This window comes from Alternaria atra (genome assembly GCF_907166805.1).
Source record: "Alternaria atra isolate CS162 genome assembly, contig: 35, whole genome shotgun sequence".
Classification (NCBI taxonomy): domain Eukaryota; kingdom Fungi; phylum Ascomycota; class Dothideomycetes; order Pleosporales; family Pleosporaceae; genus Alternaria; species Alternaria atra.
The window spans coordinates 1504448-1523201 of record NW_025091334.1 but is presented as its reverse complement, the minus strand read 5'-3'; the positions used below and the strand labels follow the sequence as shown (position 1 = coordinate 1523201).

At 52.0% G+C, this 18754-nt stretch overlaps 8 protein-coding genes across 8 annotated transcripts; 6 read left to right on the top strand and 2 right to left on the bottom strand.

The window, feature by feature from the left end:
* Nucleotides 1–809: 809 nt before the first annotated feature.
* Nucleotides 810–2241, top strand: ALTATR162_LOCUS11409 (uncharacterized protein; the record flags this gene model as incomplete). The annotated part of the gene is made up of 2 exons (XM_043319051.1): nucleotides 810–1397; nucleotides 1450–2241. The coding sequence occupies 2 exons, from the start codon at nucleotides 810–812 to the stop codon at nucleotides 2239–2241; spliced, it is 1380 nt and encodes a 459-aa protein (XP_043174986.1).
* A 1019-nt stretch (nucleotides 2242–3260) lies between these two features.
* ALTATR162_LOCUS11408 (uncharacterized protein) lies at nucleotides 3261–4154 on the top strand (the record flags this gene model as incomplete). Its single annotated transcript, XM_043319050.1, has 1 exon — nucleotides 3261–4154. The coding sequence occupies one exon, from the start codon at nucleotides 3261–3263 to the stop codon at nucleotides 4152–4154; it is 894 nt and encodes a 297-aa protein (XP_043174985.1).
* A 2001-nt stretch (nucleotides 4155–6155) lies between these two features.
* Nucleotides 6156–7182, bottom strand: ALTATR162_LOCUS11407 (uncharacterized protein; the record flags this gene model as incomplete). The annotated part of the gene is made up of 2 exons (XM_043319049.1): nucleotides 6156–6677; nucleotides 6730–7182. The coding sequence occupies 2 exons, from the start codon at nucleotides 7180–7182 to the stop codon at nucleotides 6156–6158; spliced, it is 975 nt and encodes a 324-aa protein (XP_043174984.1).
* Nucleotides 7183–7982: 800 nt separating this feature from the next.
* On the top strand, nucleotides 7983–9405 carry ALTATR162_LOCUS11406 (uncharacterized protein; the record flags this gene model as incomplete). The annotated part of the gene is made up of 4 exons (XM_043319048.1): nucleotides 7983–8190; nucleotides 8239–9154; nucleotides 9201–9310; nucleotides 9359–9405. 4 exons carry the CDS (start codon nucleotides 7983–7985, stop codon nucleotides 9403–9405), a joined length of 1281 nt encoding a protein of 426 aa, XP_043174983.1.
* A 779-nt stretch (nucleotides 9406–10184) lies between these two features.
* Nucleotides 10185–10943, top strand: ALTATR162_LOCUS11405 (uncharacterized protein; the record flags this gene model as incomplete). Its single annotated transcript, XM_043319047.1, has 4 exons — nucleotides 10185–10228; nucleotides 10391–10436; nucleotides 10536–10749; nucleotides 10804–10943. 4 exons carry the CDS (start codon nucleotides 10185–10187, stop codon nucleotides 10941–10943), a joined length of 444 nt encoding a protein of 147 aa, XP_043174982.1.
* A 248-nt stretch (nucleotides 10944–11191) lies between these two features.
* Nucleotides 11192–13215, bottom strand: ALTATR162_LOCUS11404 (uncharacterized protein; the record flags this gene model as incomplete). The annotated part of the gene is made up of 3 exons (XM_043319046.1): nucleotides 11192–11815; nucleotides 11877–12618; nucleotides 12674–13215. The coding sequence occupies 3 exons, from the start codon at nucleotides 13213–13215 to the stop codon at nucleotides 11192–11194; spliced, it is 1908 nt and encodes a 635-aa protein (XP_043174981.1).
* A 910-nt stretch (nucleotides 13216–14125) lies between these two features.
* ALTATR162_LOCUS11403 (uncharacterized protein) lies at nucleotides 14126–17110 on the top strand (the record flags this gene model as incomplete). Its single annotated transcript, XM_043319045.1, has 3 exons — nucleotides 14126–16508; nucleotides 16560–16841; nucleotides 16890–17110. 3 exons carry the CDS (start codon nucleotides 14126–14128, stop codon nucleotides 17108–17110), a joined length of 2886 nt encoding a protein of 961 aa, XP_043174980.1.
* A 1087-nt stretch (nucleotides 17111–18197) lies between these two features.
* Nucleotides 18198–18523, top strand: ALTATR162_LOCUS11402 (uncharacterized protein; the record flags this gene model as incomplete). Its single annotated transcript, XM_043319044.1, has 2 exons — nucleotides 18198–18225; nucleotides 18312–18523. 2 exons carry the CDS (start codon nucleotides 18198–18200, stop codon nucleotides 18521–18523), a joined length of 240 nt encoding a protein of 79 aa, XP_043174979.1.
* Nucleotides 18524–18754: the final 231 nt, after the last annotated feature.

Here is an 18754-nt window from a genome sequence, read left to right as displayed (position 1 = left end):
CAAATCGTCAAGTGCAAATGTATAGCGTACGCCATGGACTGAGGAGCAGCGTGCCTGACTCGGGGCGGGGTCGGCACGGAGCCTGATGCACTCGAGCTGAAAGGCGTTGTCGCTAGACAGCTAGGCCGACTTTGTCATGGTTCTCGGGGAAGCTGGAAGCCCCTGTCACTGACGCCACTCATGCAAGTGCGAACGCGACCATCACGGGCCCTCGCTCAGGGATCATGAGAAGAAGCGTTGGCTAGAGCAAACGCAAAACCCTTTCTGTATACCTACCCGACGTCTTCCCGTTCCAGCCCTCTGCGACCGTCTGCTCCTCATAATCCCGTTCTACACCACCACCACCTCCGCTTGAGCACCGTCGTGTTTGTCCTTCTTTTTTGTTTACCGTGCTCATACCACCATCACTGCCTGGTTGCACATCCCAACGCTGACGATACCGGACCTTTGTCACTTGCAACACAACCTCGACCATCTCCGCCAACTAACTTGCCTGGAGCGACTTGCCGTGGATTAAACAAGAGCTGTAGCACCTTTCCCCTGCAGCGTTACCGTCGTGCTTTCTTCTCTGGCCTCCTTTGCTGGCCGCGCCTTCCTTTCTTCTCGTCAACGCTACGACCACCCCACCAAAACCCCACGCGCCCACTAGCTCTCTCCCACGGATCGCCTTCTCTCCTCCACAACACTCTCAACCTTCGCTTCCCCGGGCATCGCATTCCGTCTTTGCTTCTCTGCGATACGCGCCAGTTTAGCACTGCGCCGCCGCCTGGACCCTTTCATCTCCCTACCGCACTCACGTGCTCACCATCATGGCATCAAATCATTCCCGGAGCGCGTCCGACGAGAACCACAACTCAATGGCCTACGTTCTCGAACACGTCTTACAATACCCCGGAAGCTACGACATCCCCCTCAAAACCATGTACGAGCTCAATCGTGTGGACCGCGCCCAACCGTTTCCCAAAGGCCTAGCCAAGTCCGGCAACACGTCACCAGTCTCTAGCCAATTCGCGTGGAATAGCACAGAAGCTGCGGCCATGAGCTTCACCTCGTCTCTGATGAATCAACTTAAAGCGTTACCCACGCGAACCAGTGCACTCCCACCCGCTTTCATCGTAAACTTTGTCACCCGGACCTTTATGCCTGAGCCAGCTGATGTCGATTGGAGCCAAGCCTTGACAGCTCTCGACTACCTAAAAGACCTGGAGACGCGACGACGAAGGGAAATGGCCACCACCTTTGAGGCCCTTGACGTCCACAGGGACACATGGGATGTCGACATGGCCCGTGTAGCCGAAAAGGCACCAGGCATTGCGCTCTGGATCAACAATCTCGAGGGCAAGAACCGGAAAGCTGAGTCGTACTACGCTCAGCTCTGGGTCGGCCTCCGCCGATGGGTAAGCTATGCGAACTCCTTTCAAATGTGATTCAACTAACATGCGCTGGCAGATCATGATCAACCATCTATCAGACGAAGAGTTCAACAAGCTCAATTGCATTAGCTACCTCAACACCCTATTCCCTCCTGTTCATGGTCAAACCAAGCTTCCTTCACAGTTCTTGAACCACGAATCATTGAAAGAAGAGCGTCAGATCTTCTTCGAACTTATCAGCCAGGTGCAAAGAAGGGGGCCCGATGTCTTACTCCCACTCATCAACAGGGACAAGCGTCCTGAAGACCGAACCGGCTGGCCCTCTGTCCAGAGGATTGTCGACAAGTACCTCCGCGTTGCACAGAACATGATTCAAGACTGCATAGCCACCCACGGACCAGAGTCGTTTGATCGCTACATGAATGGACCTGGAAAAGAGAAGAAGCATGACTCTGGTGTGAGCTTTGGTTCCGAACGCCGCCCCAGTGTAGGCTCTAGCATGCATGGTGAGCAGGCGTCTGAGCCCATGCAAAGCTACGCCCCGACCCCCAAGGGCCTAAGCAAGCTCGAGAGGATTACCCGCGAGTTCAAGCGCATGCGAGTCAAGCCCCGGCCCGAAGTGGAAGAGATAACGCAATTCAACCAGCGGGCCGCTGCTGACCATGTCTCCCCGACCGGTGAGAATGCTGGGAAGAAGTCGCTCAAGAAGGCCCGATCATTAGCAAATCTCAAGTTTGGCAACAGCAGCTCTGCGTCTCTGTCCAGCAGAAAGGGCAGCGATGCCATGCCATTCGACGCAAACGAGATGAAGAAGCATCGAATGATATACGAGGCGTCGGTCAGCAAGAGCACCACCAGCCAGGCGTAGACAGCTGAGCAGCTGACTACGATGGCCATTACGATTTCACGACGACTCGCATCTTCACAACGAGTCAACGTAGCATGTCCACATGCGCCCACGAATATTGGATGGTTAGAAGCACTATTCGGACCGATGCCGCAGCGCGATCCCTGGACGGAGACGTCGCATCGTCGCAAAAGCATGCAGGTTTGTCGCCGGCTCCGACTCGTTTTATTAGAGTACCCATTGTTCTTTCTTACAAGGCTGAGAGGCCTATGATTTTAGCGGGCGTTATCAGAAGCAATACCTTCACGGGTCAAAATTTCTATTCTCATGTTAGTACATCAGGGCTTATGTGATCTATGATGGATAAAGCATGGCGTTCAGGAACTGGGTGCATGGCAATGGCGTAGTACACGATTGTTTTTGCTGGCATGTTTCTTTTCTTCGGCTGTACATACGAAAAGGTACGCGACTGCGTTGATGCGGAACACGCTTCGATATCCGAAATCTTTAGTGCGATCATGTCATTTCTGACATGGTAGAGTAATGGATAATACACATCACAATCACATTGTTTCAGCATTGCGCCGACTTGCACTGATGTTACTGGCGGCGCTCGCGGTCAGGCGAGAAACAACGATGCAAGGAACGAGGCTTCCGTTGTTGACCTTCCCTATTGATCATGTCCGCCTCATATGGAGAATTGCTTCCCTCGCGTAGAGCTCATAACACCGTATTGTAAAGTTTGTTTTGCAAAACCAATTGAATGGCGATTCAAGACCCTGGCCTTGGTAAACTTTGTTTTAATCACACTGCCCACTGAGCCTGCAGCTGTTCCCACATGCATCTGCAAGCATAACAGCATCAGGGTAAGTCGCCCCCGCCACACTTTGCCGCATGGAGCACGGCTTTGGGTGCCCGTTGCAACGTCAATGGCCATGTTTTCTTTCACGTGCGTTCGACGGGCATGCAAAATGCAGTTGATCACATCCCTGGCATGAAGGTGCCCCGAAGCTAACCGTGAAGCAACATCAGCACCCGATATGGCCTCATCCACCCCGAATGCGGAACCGACTTGTTACGACGCCCGCGATCCCGGCGGCCCTTCCCACGCGTCTGACCTAACCGAAGTAATCACGACCTCGACGCGTACAGCCAACCCTCGTCAGCCTCGTCAGCCTCGTCAAACGTCCCCAGCCGCCGCCACCGCACCGCCTAGACGTTTCTACGACCCTTGGAACAGCTCTAGGACCGGCCATCAGCGCGCAGAGAATCGCCTCTCCGGCTCTACGTCATGGCGCGTCTCACGGAGTCTCAAGCTTGGAGAGCAGTTCAAGGGTGGCAGAGACGGGGGTAAAAGGGTCGCCGACACGGTCGGTGCAGGCAGTGAGGACTTTGGCAAGGATGGCCGCAAGGACAACGGCAGTTGGGAGAAGGGCGCAAAAGGTCTCCGGACTGGGGGACAGAAGAGCCTGGCCGAAATATGGGCTGCTAGCAAGGTAGGCAGGAAGCAGTCACAAGAGAAAGATATCAAGGGTATGGTAATGAATGCGCAAGATGTGTCCAGCCATGGGCAGACATGTGCGTCTACAGCGCCAGCGCCCTATGATCTAGCAACAGACTCAGATGCACATGCCAACAGCGATCTCTTCGAAGCTTCGTCAAAGCCCCGTGAGAAACAGATATTCGCCGGACTCTGCTTCTACCTCAACGGCTCGACCCTTCCCTTAGTCTCCGACCACAAGCTCAAGCAGCTTTGCGCCGCCCACGGCGCCAGACAGTCGATATCACTAGCCCGTCGAACCGTAACGCATGTTATACTCGGAAGAGTAAACGCGAGCGGCGGCGCAGGCGGTGGCTTAGCTGCAACCAAGATCCAAAAGGAGATCGCAAGGACAGGCGGCAAGGCTGTCAAGTTCATCAACGCAGAATGGTAAGTGAGCTTTGCACATCTCCCCCCACGTCTTTCCGTGTTTCACATGCGATTGCGCACAATCAGAGTTCATGCACAACACCCGCTGTGACATTTCCTCAATTGACATGCGCAGGGTCCTAGACAGTATCAAAGCAAACCGTCGCCTCCTAGAGTCACGCTACTCGCCGCTGAAACTGGCGCCCAGTTCTCAAAACAGCATCTTTGGCATAATGGGCGCTTCAAGTTCAAAGCAGGAGCAGGGATGAAGCCAGTTTCCCTCTGCGGCAACTCTCGCAGATCGACGAGGCTTGCCGTGGAAGCTTCACCTGACGTGCCAGAACTAAGAGGAATATAGAACATGCCATATTTGATAGGGTAAGAAGCCTGTGTTGCAATGGACCCTTGGACGATAAGAAACTTTCGGTGCTTGAAACCGCATCACATGGGCTTGCGATGATCCACTTCTCTTCACTGAAACGTTGTTTCTGGGGAAGTCGGGCCCGACGTCGATCAACAACATAACCTTTTTAAACCCTTGAAAAACCCCAAGTGGCGCCATAACAAGGCGCCATGTTCGCGCAGAGTCATTAGTTCTGCTACTCACGCCATACCTGCCATGGTTTCCCAGTCCCGAACTCTGTTTCTACAATAGTAGCAACGGCGGCTCGACTTGGCCTATTAGGCACTAGCGTTATTCCGCTATCACAGTTCACATCAGAAGGAAGAAGAAGATTTCAACTAAGAAGCTTTTTGTCCGTTGCTTTGTGGCGCACAATATTTTGTTCAGGATAGCCGATCGCGTTTCACCACCGTAGTGCTGTCAAATTATTAGTATTAGTATTATTATTATTATTTTCCTTTCAAAAGCGGATGCTTCCGTTAACGGCGCGCCATTGGAAACCACTGGCGTGAACTCTGTATCTGTCAGAACAGTCAGATCTAGGTTCGTTCGGTTCCTTGAAACCTCCGAATATCAACCGTGAAAAACATAGCGGTTGCTCAACCATCACTAGTAGCCGTGGACCCTGACTGTCCGGCCAAGTTCCGTATTGGTTCATGTGGGCTTGTTGCGTGACTCGAAGCCCGACGGCGGATGATCCCTTTGGGGTAAACCGTGATGGCTCCACTAGGGAATCTATCGTTACATGTTTATTGTACTTCTTTGTGCCTTGAATCAGAGTAAGCGTGGTCTCGCAGCTATTTAGTTTGTGTGTTGTTGCTGCTGTTGTTGTTGTTTTTTGAACCGGAACTGCGGCTGTGATGTGCGCTGGTGATGCGTGATGGGAACATCCTTCCTCGAGTCCAGGCAATTATATGCCAAGGTAGTGTGTGATGAAAAAGAAATGATATCCAGTGTCTTTGACTGACGTGTTGCATGGAAGTACAGTTATGGTGCAATTGTGATGCAGTAATTTAACAGTGGCATATGAACAAGGTAACTTTGAGCGATTTCATTGTACGGCTTGTGAGTTAGAACATTGGATATTGTCATCACTTCTCTCGGAATTCTCATTGTTATTGACAGGCATAACGATAGTACTTGTCGGCTTGCTTTCCAAAAGTGAACTAACTAGCTACGGGTTATCAAGTATGTTGAGGTGCGGGATTTCTTCCAAATCTTCAGACACAAATGCAGCACATGTACATCAGAACATGACACAGGAGTAACATGCGAAAGAAGACCATGAAGTGCATGTAGTGAGCAAGGCCTACATTTACCATACAGTAAAACAATAAGAGAATCACCAAGTTATAAGAAAAAAAAAACATAAAAAAAGCCTTTCGCCGCGTAACTTGTAGATCATCTATGATGTGATAATATATGGATTTGTAGTTTGTTATGGAAGAAAACTACATGTCGAGACGCAGTAGCGTGCACGTAGTAACTAAACATTGTAGCACTCCAACATACCACCTAGTGTGTATGCCTTGAAAACGCCATGAGCCCGCAGGTATCACTTTCCATGAACGCCAGCTTCCCACGCGCAAAATTTTGACTTCTTCCCAGCAGCAGCGACTTTCCCTAACCGGCAGTCCTTGGCTTAGCCTTGGCCTGCTTCTTCGCCTTCGCATCAGCCTTTTGTTTCTTCTTCTTCTCCTCAAGCTTCTCCTCTGCCTTGCGCTTGAGACTAGCCTTCTCCTCAGCCGTCTTCTCGATTGGCTTGAAGAAACCCTCTAGTCTGCTCTGTTGCGCCGTCTTCATGTTCTTTTGTAATTTGGCTGCTCCGTTGCGGACCCTGTCTTCGTTGAAGTGCTTCTCCTCAACCAGAAACTTGACGAGACCGTCTACGTCTGGTGCTTCCCACTTGAAGTCGCACTCTGGGTCATCGGCGGGTCGCACATCTGGCTCGAGGAAGAGCAAACGCGCATCGGCGAATGGCCAGTCGTCGGGGATGGTGAGCTTCTTGGAAGATTGAGATTTGATGTGTTCAACGACGCCTTCAAGGTCATTGTGCTCGCGAATGAGTTTGAGAGCAGTGCTGGGGCCAATGCCTTTGATAGGATCGAGGTAATCGCAGCCGAGGAGGATACAGAGGTCGATGAACTAGCAGGTGGTTAGTAGGTTATAACTTGCAAGTAGTGCTTAGATGCCGTACCTGTTTCCGCTCCATGTTCAAGCCTTCGAGCACCTTATCCAGGTGAATCTCCAGGATAGGCTCCTTGCGCTGCTCGCTGAAGGTCAGATGTCGCAGCAGGATAGGCGAATCGAAGGTCAATGTGTCCATGTCCTCGGAAGCAGCAGCGTACACCTTGCCGCCTCTCGCCAGCGCCGCGCACTGGGCTTCAGCCTCTGTCGGCGCGACAATGTACGGAATGCCCATGAGCTTGAGCAGACGCTGACACTCCTCGTTGTGTTCCCTCGTTACTCTAACTGTCCGCCGCGAAAACTTCTCAACGTCTTCCGCCGTACCCGTCTCTTTTGCCTCCTCAGCCGCAGCGTGTGCTTCCGTCTTGCGCTGAAACCGCTTCGCGAGCTCGCCAGATTTGAGCTTGGGTGGAGCGCCGTCGAAGACGTATAGTGGCTTGATACCGTTATCGACCATGCGCATTGTGCGATAGAAGAGACCCATGAGATGTGATGTGGTTTCGCCCGTCTCGCTCATGAGCTGCTGACCATCGGATCGGACGGCGATGAGGAAACTGTAGATGCTCATAGATCTACACAACGTTAGGTTTGGAAAGCCATGCGAGGTTTGATGTGTGCATACGCATCCTGCACAAGTTAGTAAGTGAATGAGTACTGCGAGAATGGCGTGGACGTACTATGGCGACTTTGCGTCCAAACTGGTTCTTGATCTCGCCCTTCTTGATTGCCTCAGGCGAATGCTCCTCAATGAGCTGGTAAAGGTGTTTGATACCCATCTTTGACGGCTGCTCTAGTACGTGATTGTGTGTCAAGTGGAATCGGGGTCGTGTCGCGGCCCTGCAGTGTTGTGTGTGTAGAAGCAGACAGCTGCGTGGAGGCTGGAGAAAATGACGCCAAACGTCGTCACGACGCGTTCGCGTGTCGCGCGCAATCACGGTCTACATTTCTTGGCGCTGCTACCCCAGATATTGCCCGTCATCGCTTAGTGAGGCTCAGCAGGCATTCTCTGTGGATGCATCTCGAATCTTGCATTCAGTCTCCCTAGATCTCATTAGACGCCCTAGACGCCCCAGACGCCGCGTGCTGGATGTGATGATGCTGGCTTCCTTGCCACCGCGGAGTGCTTCCGAACCGCGGTTCTTTTGACGTGGGGTTTTCCGAGGCCAACGTCGTCCAATTACGGATATCTTCGTTTTGTGCCGGGTATAACAGTAACTTTTGTGTAGCTGAAAGACTTTCTTCGTTCTTGATCACGACTTCAACATGTTGCGACCAACATATAGACATGCCACCAGGCAATTGCGCACTCCACTCCGATCCGCGGCTCTCGGCAAACGATACCTACATGCTCCCGTAAAGTTTGACTGGCAAGACCCTTTGAATACAAGCAACTTGTTCACAGAAGAAGAGCAAGCTATCTCAGAAACTGCAGAATCGTATTGCCAGGAGCGCATGCTTCCGAGAGTGCTAGGTATGCGAGACACTGTTCCAGCTCCTACAGCCAGCTGACATACCTCAGAGGCATACCGCAATGAGGACTTTGACAGAAAGATCATCGAAGAAATGGGTGAATTGGGACTGCTAGGTGCAAGTATACAAGGCTATGAGTGTGCCGGGGTCAGCAGTGTCGCAGCAGGTTTGATCACCAGAGCTGTGGAGAGAGTTGACTCGGGTTATCGTTCAGGCTACTCGGTTCAGAGTTCACTTGCCATGGGAGGTATCGAGGAGTTTGGATCCGAGGAACTGAAGGAACGTCTTTTACCGAAGATGGCCAAGGGCCAACTACTCGGTTGCTTTGGTCTGACTGAGCCCAACCACGGATCCGATCCTGGCTCTTTGGAGACGGTTGCAAAGCCTCATCCTACGAAGAAGGGTTACTACTCCTTGTCCGGTTCAAAGACTTGGATTACAAACTCGCCGATTGCTGATGTTCTCCTTGTCTGGGCGAAGCTGCAGAGCACAGGCAAGATCCGTGGCTTTGTCATTGAGCGCGATCAATGTCCACCCGGCACTCTCGAAACCCCGCCAATCAAGAACAAGAACGGTCTACGGGCATCCATTACCGGTATGATCCAGCTTGATGAATGCCCCGTATCCGAAGCAAACATGTTCCCGGAAGTGGAAGGGTTGAAGGGACCCTTCAGCTGTCTCAACTCGGCCAGATATGGTATCGCCTGGGGTACTATCGGTGCTCTCGAAGACTGCATCGCGAGAACCCGAGAGTACGCATTGGAGAGGAAGCAGTTCAAGAACAACCCCATTGCCAAGTACCAGCTTGTGCAGAAGAAGTTGGCTGATGCGACGACGGATGCTGCGTACGGTATCCTGGCTGCCTACCAAGTCGGACGCCTCAAGGATGAGGGTAAGGCTGCACCAGAGATGATTTCTATGATCAAGAGACAGAACTGTGACCGGGCATTGATCAACGCGCGAACGTAAGTTATACCAAGCACATGCACAACATGTACTGACTGTGAGCAGACTGCAAGAAGTGTTCGGCGGAAACGCAGTGTCTGATGAGTACGGAATTGGAAGGCATGTCGCCAACTTGTTTGTGACGCAGACATACGAAGGCCAGAGCGACATCCACTGTGAGTGTAATGAGGAATGTTGCTATGACTTTGACTAATCTGAAATAGCACTGATCCTCGGTCGAGCAATCACTGGATTACAAGCCTTCTGCTGATTTTAAGGAATATCAGAGGTTGCTTGTACTTGGGTCTTTCTTAGTTGCTGTTGCTGTATTACTAACAAAAGTATGAGAAGCGCGTCCAATCACAAGTAGCACGCCAGCTGTAGGCGCTTAGAGGTGTTATGCATGCAGGCAATGTCTATTTAGAAGCAAGTGCATATCAAACCATGTGAAGGTCGATGCACACTCCCGAGTTGGCCTCGAACGCGGCAAGTATCACTTCTGATTGCTCGTATCCACAGTGCAGTTTGCCACCCGAGTCAAGGTTCAGATAATGACCAATATATGGTGACTAAGTGAAGTCAAAGGCAACTAACTGTGAATGTACATGTCAGCCTTGACGCATCTTCTTGGGCCTTCGATAGGTTGCCACCAAGCGCGGTTGCTGCATAGGGTAGGAACGCTCGGTGAATTTTGTGGGCAGCGACACTGTGCAGTTGGGCGGTCAGCTTTGCCTCGCCTCTTGCGGTTGGCTCTGACACATGATAAATACACATGCCCCTGCTCGGGCCCCATACTGCAGACTTTCTCTTTGCACAACTCGGCTGCTTGCCTTCCACCTGTAGCGAGTCAAAGGTACGTGAATGAGTGAATGAATGGGCGTGGCGGAGGAGCTTTCCGCGCTGACACGCCGCACTTGCTTTCTTTGGACCCCCGCTAACTAACCGCCTTGCCTGTGCAGACATCCCACTTCAACTCTTCAACACCAACTCTCTCTACCGCAACACCCGCGATACCCATCTATACCAACCTCACACATACACACAACAGCCATGGCTCTCAAGCGCATCAACAAGGAGCTTACCGATCTCGGCCGGTACGTAATGTCCCTTGTCTCGACGGCGAGGCTCGCTTGCTCTTTTGCTCGCATGGGCAGCGACATGGCAGCGACGAAATGCGGCGCCACACGACTGCACGCAACGTCGCTGCCTCGCGATATCATTCCAAGTGGAATATTTGGCTGACATAGTACCTCTAGAGACCCTCCCTCTTCCTGTTCAGCCGGTCCCATTGGAGATGATCTGGTACGTCACTCTTTGTGCAAGATTCCCGCGGCTGAGGCGCTCCTGCCGATATGGTCGTGGGAGGCAGACGACGCCAAACACATGCTGACTGTGCTGTAGTTTCACTGGCAAGCAACCATCATGGGTCCTGGCGACTCACCATATTCCGGCGGTGTCTTCTTCCTAGCGATCCATTTCCCAACCGACTACCCCTTCAAGCCCCCGAAGGTCAACTTCACCACCCGCATCTACCACCCCAACATCAACTCAAACGGCAGCATCTGTTTGGACATTCTGCGAGACCAATGGAGCCCAGCTCTCACCATCTCAAAGGGTACGCCATGCTGAAAAAACTACAAGCCATAGACTATGCTAACGGAAAATATAGTGCTACTGAGTATCTGCTCGATGTTGACAGACCCGAACCCTGACGATCCGCTCGTCCCCGAGATTGCACACGTCTACAAGACCGACCGGTCCCGCTACGAATCGACGGCGCGCGAGTGGACCCGAAAGTACGCCATCTAGGTTGAAGGGATGCAAGACTGGCGTGGAGTGTGGTTTCGTTAGCATCTGCGATGGGATGGTCAGGGCCGACTTTCATGGCATAGTGGCTGTTAGGGGTTTCTTGTACACGGCTTGCATGCTGGACTGGGTTCATAGCACCGGCTATCATCACTCTTAGCAAAACAGGCTTGATTTCTTCACCGAAGATGGGCTCATGTCAAGATTTCATGTTATGGTGTTTTACATTTTGTAGCTTTGCATGGGGCAGACTAAGCTTTTTTCAACTCGTCCCCTTGTCCTTGTACACTGTTGTCTTTGGTTTGTGCATCCTCCTCGACTGCTGGCATACCTAGAATAGAAGCCACAGCATCACCGTGCTCAAGCACTGATGTCTTTTCTGCTTCGTTTCTTAGCCGCTCGTTCCTCTCATCTGCAAGCCGCTGCCATTCCCTATCCCGTTGCTCTCTTGCCAGCCGTTGTTTGGTCTCTTCTTCTGCAATCTCTTTCTTTAGAGCCTCTTCCTCTTCAGTGTCCGTCTCCTGAATGCCTTCATCCATAGCTTGTTCTGGTATCGACTGCCCCAGTCGATCCGCCTCTCTAACCGCCTTTGCCTTTTGAGATAGCGTCCTCTGTTCTTGTTGCTCTAGAAACTGACCGTACCCTTTTAGTCTGCGACGGCGTTCGAGTTGCAGCATGTACGAGCTGCCTACGAGAGGACCGAGTATAGATGGTCGTGTGTTCACTTTTGTGTCGAAAACGAGTTGATAGTGTAGATCTCGGAGTGTGACTTGGACGTGCTTGATGGCTATGCCTTTGCGACCGAGGTCGTTGGTTTCATCGGCGGGGTCACGGAGGGAGAGCATGTAGTCGGGAAGGGGTTTAGCTTCTCCATTCTAGATGGTCGTTAGCATGTATATCAAGAAGAATAAGAAGAAGAACTGGGTGACTTTATACCTTCAGCTTGGCTCTTTGCGTATCAGTAAGGACAGGGTACTCCGCCTTGTCGTAGAAGAAAGCGGGTTCAATAGAGATGCCCTGCTTCGTCGTGTCGAAACTGCCCCAGAAGCGGAGAAAGTTGAGGAGAGCATGCGCGGAATCTTTTGGAGGTTCCGGCGCATGTTTTATGCTAGCGACAACCATCATAAATAGCGAATATGACCCAAACCCGCCCCGAAACACGTCTGATAAGCCCCTTGTGTCGAAAATGGTCTTGACCACCCAGTACAATTCCCGTAAGTAGGGTATCTCGTCCATGTAACCCTGCATGATAACTCTCGAGATTGACGTGTCGTTTGAAAGTACAATCTGGATATCCAAGCCCGAACGGCGATCCTGCGCACTGATGAGGGGATAACGTGCGTGACGAACTACAGGCAATATATACGCCTTGTCTTTGCGGAGACTGTTATTGTATAACCTCTGCAGTATCTTGATATTTTCCCTTCGCTGTTCCACACTTGGTGGAAGTTTGGCCTGCGCGGGGTCTAGCGCTTCCGACTCCGGTACCAACCTGAAGTCGATGTCTGATAAGGGCATGCCTAAACCAGTTCGTTCCGAACCGAACACTTCAACTTTGTATTCTGGAATCCATGTCCCAAGGTGGTTGCGCACCTGTTGGATGAGATGTTTCCTAGCGAGGATTTCGTGTCGATCGGGCGTTGTGTATTTGTGAAATCTTGTAATTTCCGACTGCAACCTGGAAATCCCTTTAGTATAGCACTACGAGTCTGGAGGTCGGTTTCAAGGTATACCGTTGCATTCCTGGGATTGCTCTGTCCGCCTTGTTCAAACACCATGGAAGCGTGCTTTCCTTGATAGGCGTCTCGTTCATCATGGGCTTCACAATGACGCCTGTGTAACTCTTCGACTTGCGGAACGCGCTTCTTGCATTGGCCAGCAGTTTACCACGCTCTTTGAGCAAGGCCTTTGGACTTGCGGATCGCAATTCTTTATTTTTTGCAATTGACGCGTCGGCCTTACTGGGCAACCACTGCCCTTTGGTTGTTGTCATCTTCCTCAGTGTCCATGACTCTGCGCTCGGCTCTTCTGCCACCTCTCCCGTTTCTGCTTCGGATCCATGAGGGTCGCGAGCCTCTGGAGGACTTGGGGACTCTGGTTCGACATGCTTGCTATCGGTGGTGGTATCATCTTGCACAGCTGGTGTTGCAGTGGAGAGCTGACGCCGGTCGCGGGGTTTGGACGGATTGGCTTGGACAAAGTGCTGCCACAGGGCAATTGATGGATTGAAGCGATTATGGGCGCGACATATTAGCCGGGTATGCGAGGGCAGCATGAGGCCCGAAGTAACAACGACGACTCGCAATGCGGTCAAGGTGGTAGTTTTGCTCGCTCTACACGAATCTTCTCTATGCGTCTTCGCGTGCATCGCGCCAAGCATCTAGTCCGCTTTGGGTCGACGAGGCCACGGCGGAGAAAAGGCACTCCCGCGGACATGCTGCACTACCAATCGCTCTTGTATGTACCCAGCGTTTGACACGTCTATTGTTAGCCCTACATCTGCCATGTCCCCTATGTGAAGAAGATGTGTGAGCCGGCCAGACTGGGCCCAGTACCCCGCAGGCAGAGGCCCACGATGTTGTCTTCGGCGGCCCACTTGCAGCACTTGCTCAGGCCCACACCCTCGTCCGATATGAAAACTGCCTGACATCATATTGACAGTCTCAACAAAACTTTGCGAAGCGGTCAGAAAGCGGAGCGTGTGGAAGCACGAGCAGTCAGTAATGGTGCGTTACTATCCTTGCTTGCAGCAGAGACAGTGAGGCCCGAGCTGTTCGGTTCCAACGTCACAGCTATGGCTTAGTGGGGCGTGAACCATCCCACCACGGCCAGCTTTTCTTCCCTCATTGCCCTTCTCAAGCTTCTATCAGCTTCTCGACACACGTGGTGTCTTCGAACCCTTCTCTTTCTTCCACATCCCTTCGTTGTGGTCCCCTAAAATCCCCTCGTTCTGTGACGGCCGCAGCGCAAGACCTTTGCGGAGCTCCTTCCTCTGGTACCTACCCAAGACAGCGACTCCAAGACACCAGGTAATAAATGTTTTAATAATCAATCTTGATTGTGCCGCTCACCTGTTACCTGCCACATCTCTCTCACTTCTTATTTTCCCATCACTTATCCTCTCGCCTACAAGCACCTAACATTTCCATGTAGAGCAGCACATACACACCCAACCTACAATCGCCATGGCCCCTCCTACAGATGACAAGCCACAAAGGCCTCAGCTCGATTCCAAAGCAAGCACACATCCCGCGCTCAATCCCGAAATTACCAACGTGCCCGTCACGCCCGGTGTACACCTCTCTGGCAAGACCGCCTACTTCGACGAATCTGCTGCCGAGAAGACGAGCAGCCTACCTTTCGATCCAGAGACTGTCACCCCGGGCCCATCGTGGAGCGCCAACTCATACTTCTCTAACAAGCAAAGGGAGGACCACGCTGGCGCACAGACTGAGAAGGCAGCGGGCGCACAAACTGATGAACAAGTCAAAAGCAAACTGGGCAATACTTCCCACCCAGATGGCAAGAGTGATTTGGCAGACGTAGATCCGCGTGCTGCGCATCCTAACTTGAATCTCAGTGGCCGTGTTATCAGTGCGACGTTTGCCATACCCTATGCTATCGGGTACTCCCAGGGCAACGAATGGGAACTGAATCCACGACGCGGAACTTCGGCCCTGTTCGACTCCTTCTCGTACCTAGCCTCTAGCTCCTCTCCATGGAACCACACACTTGTGGGTTGGACTGGCGAGATCTCGAACGCGAAGGCGACCTCCGTCGCGACCGCGCAAGCACCCATGAACAAAGCTGCCGCGCCCATTCCCGTCGATCCTAAAAAGCCGAAACAAGCTCCTCAGGCTCCAAATAGCGTCCGGATAGGCCCTGAGGACCGAGCACGATTAGATAGACAGCTCGAACGCGATCATGGAGGTAGAATCGTGCCAGTCTGGCTGGTCGACGAAGTCGACGACGGGAAAGACGAGTACATCCTGAAGAACCAAAGCCATTGGCGAACGTACGCAGAAAACGAGCTCTACACTCTGTTCCACTACAAGCAAAACGAACCGGCTGATGGACGCGCTGCACGGAAGTCGTGGGCCGACTACTACCGTATGAACAAGCTTTTCGCAGACAGGATTCTTGAGATCTACAAGCCGGGTGATATCATCATGGTACACGACTTCTACCTGATGCTCTTGCCAAGTTTACTTCGACAACGTCTGCCAGGTGTCTACATTGGCTTCTACTTGCACATCCCCTTCCCTAGTAGCGAGTTCTACCGCTGCTTGAGCAGACGGAAAGAGATCTTGGAGGGCGTCTTAGGCGCCAACATGATTGGTTTCCAGTCTTACAGCTACTCACGACACTTCTCGTCCTGCTGTACTAGGATACTAGGTTTTGATTCGTCTTCAACGGGAGTCGATGCCTATGGCGCTCATGTGGCAGTAGATGTGTTCCCTATCGGCATCAACGCAGTTTCCACGCAACGACAGGCTTTCGGCGACCCAGAGATTGACGATAAACTCAAAGACATCCGCGAGATGTATGCCGGCAAGAAACTCATCGTTGGTCGTGACAGGCTAGATGCTGTCCGTGGAGTAGTTCAGAAGCTTCAGGCGTTCCAACTCTTCCTCGAGAAGTATCCTGAGTGGGTAGGCAAAGTAGTACTCATTCAGGTTACAAGCCCAAGCGGAGTCCACACGGACAGAAGCGATGGCGCACAGGAAAAGGTAGTTAACAAGATCTCGGACCTTGCGGCTAAGATCAACGGCACATACGGCACACTTGACTTCACCCCAGTCCGTCACTTCCCACAGTACCTTTCCCGAGAGGAATACTTTGCCCTGCTCCGACTTGCAGACATCGGCCTCATCACTAGCGTGCGAGACGGCATGAACACTACAAGTATGGAATACATCATCTGCCAAAAGGATAACCACGGCCCACTCATCCTCTCGGAATTCTCTGGTACATCAAGTTCCCTCAGCGCCGCAAGTCACATCAACCCCTGGGATATGGGTGGAGTCGCCGATGCGATTAACGACGCTCTGAAACAGAGTGACGAACATCGTGCCAATGTTCACGCTCAACTCTACAGGCACGTCGTTGAAAACAATGTTCAAGCTTGGTCAAACAACTACCTGAAGCGGTTGATGAGAAACCTGTCATCTTTCGACCAAGCGTTCGCCACGCCGGCACTGGATCGGGCTAAGCTACTCTTCCAATACCGTGAAGCCAAGAAGCGACTCTTCATGTTCGACTACGACGGTACTCTAACACCTATTGTCAAGGACCCACAAGCAGCTATCCCATCTGATCGTGTCATCCGTACTCTCAAGACCCTGGCAGCAGACCCTGCCAATGCTGTCTGGATCATCAGCGGCAGAGATCAGGCTTTCCTAGACGAATGGATGGGTCACATTCCCGAGCTAGGCCTGAGTGCTGAGCATGGCAGCTTTATGCGGCATCCGCGCAGTCAGGAATGGCATAATCTCACCGAAACGACCGATATGAGCTGGCAACAGGAAGTCATTGACGTGTTCCAACACTACACAGAGAGAACTCAAGGTGAGCTTTCCACGTCCCTCACCAAATAGTCTAGCACTAATAGATGAATAGGCTCCTTCATCGAACGCAAGAAGATCGCCCTAACGTGGCACTACCGGAGAGCCGACCCCGAGTATGGTGCGTTCCAGGCGCGTGAGTGCCAGAAACATCTCGAGAGGACTGTCGCAAAGAAGCACGATGTCGAGGTTATGACAGGCAAAGCCAACCTTGAGGTTCGTCCGAAGTTTGTGAACAAGGGCGAGATCGCGAAGACGCTCGTACAGGACTACGGCGAAGGTAGCGGTAATGCGCCCGAGTTTGTTCTTTGCATGGGCGACGACTTTACAGACGAAGGTATGTGTTGCACTCGTAGTTTCCCAGTCGGTCAGCTAACATAGATAGACATGTTCCGATCGCTGCGCCAATCTAAACTGCCTACAGATCACGTCTTCTCGGTCACTGTTGGCGCTAGTTCGAAGCAAACGTTGGCGAGCTGGCATCTGGTCGAGCCTTCAGATGTCATTTCAGTTATTTCGTTGCTCAACGGATCAGCCGATGCAGGCAACGTTGGCGCGATTGCTGTTGTCGATGGGACGGTTCCTGAGTCTCGGGTAGTTACATGAGGTCATAGGGCGAGGAGGTACTGGCAAGCAATTTCAACTATAATAGAGCACGGAGCATAGTGAGGCTATAGATCTACGATATGCAGCATGGCGATCCCGGGGGTTTTTAAGCACTTGGTTTTTAAGCACTTGGTTTTGAAGAAGCAACCAGATCCTATGTCATGAAAGCTTTCCTTATCCTACTACGTGAGAAACGTTTCTGTTCTGTAATCGACGATGTCGATTGCTACCCGGTGGATGATTCTGCTGCATAGCGATTACCAATGCGCCCCTGGGACGAGCGTCTGTTGCCAAGGCAGTGGCGTCGGCACTTAGGGCCTCGCCCAAGACCCCTGATGCCCACGTGAGAACCTGACTCGAGAGTCAGGCACCTTTGGGATGCGAACATTGGAAATGTTGGGGTTTTAGAACCCTTCGGAGAGATTTCCGCAACACGCGGTACCCGTAAGTCGCCCAGGACACCAAGTGATAGTCTGTTGCACATCGCAACAGTAATCTCCATGTTTACGTGACACGCACTGAACGAAGACGGCCCACGACTCACGATTCCGCAACGCCGGCACGATAGCTCGTCTAGGTCTGGTATGTTTTGGCTTTCGGCTTTACTAGGCCACATTCATGCAACTTGGGATTCGAGAACTGCCAGTGCATGAAACCTGGAATGCCTAGCAGTCGTCCCGCCCCAACAGGCCTACCCGAGGGATGTTCCTCCTTCCTCTTGGAACTGCGTACCGTTGTCGTTGATCCCGTCTTTTACCAGCCATTCTGTTCCTTTTTGACCACTCGTTTCCCCTCCCGCCCTGCATCGACACTCGTTTACCACCTATATTTCCACCCACTTATTTTGAGCGACAATCTTATACAAGTGAAGCGCATCATTAAAACAACACAAATCAATACCTGGTGTGGCCTCAATCCGATACGGCATTTGCAACAGTGCAACAGGGAACTGGCTGGCGAGCACATTGCGACATTACAACCGTGCCATATCCACGATACGCCTCTCCTCGGTATTCCTTCTTCGACACAAACGCAATATCTCTCGGCGCGCGGATAATCAGGCACAATAAATTCCACACAATACACAATGGGTCTCATTGAGAAGCTTCAAGCTCGTATGTCTTACCTCGCTTCGCACTATCCAACCCCGGCCATGATCCTTCACGACTTGAGACAGTCGACTAACAGCAGTCCACTCTAGGCCTCGAGCTATACCGCCTCGAACAACGCTACACACGCCGTGAGAAACGTACTACCTTCATCAGCGAAGCGCAATACGTCGATGGCGAATACGTCTATGCCTCGTCACCGTCTTCGGCAAACTCATCCACCACAACAAGTAGCAAGCGCTTCAGCAAGATGCCTGCTATACGGATAAAAGAGCTTGGTCGTATGGGAACTGGACGATCGTAAATACTCTCTCGGGCTCATCTGCTTGTTACGTTCCTACATGGTCAACGATAATAGACGGGTGTTTGCCTGTGACCAGGCCGACAGAGAAACAAGACAGCATCACAGTCCGATCGAAGGGAAACTTGCGACAAGTGATACCTTACACAGCATTGGAGCACACCATGTGTCCAGACCGTAAGGAGGTCGCACATGAATATATACGCCATGCGCAGGGAGAGCACGACACGCTTC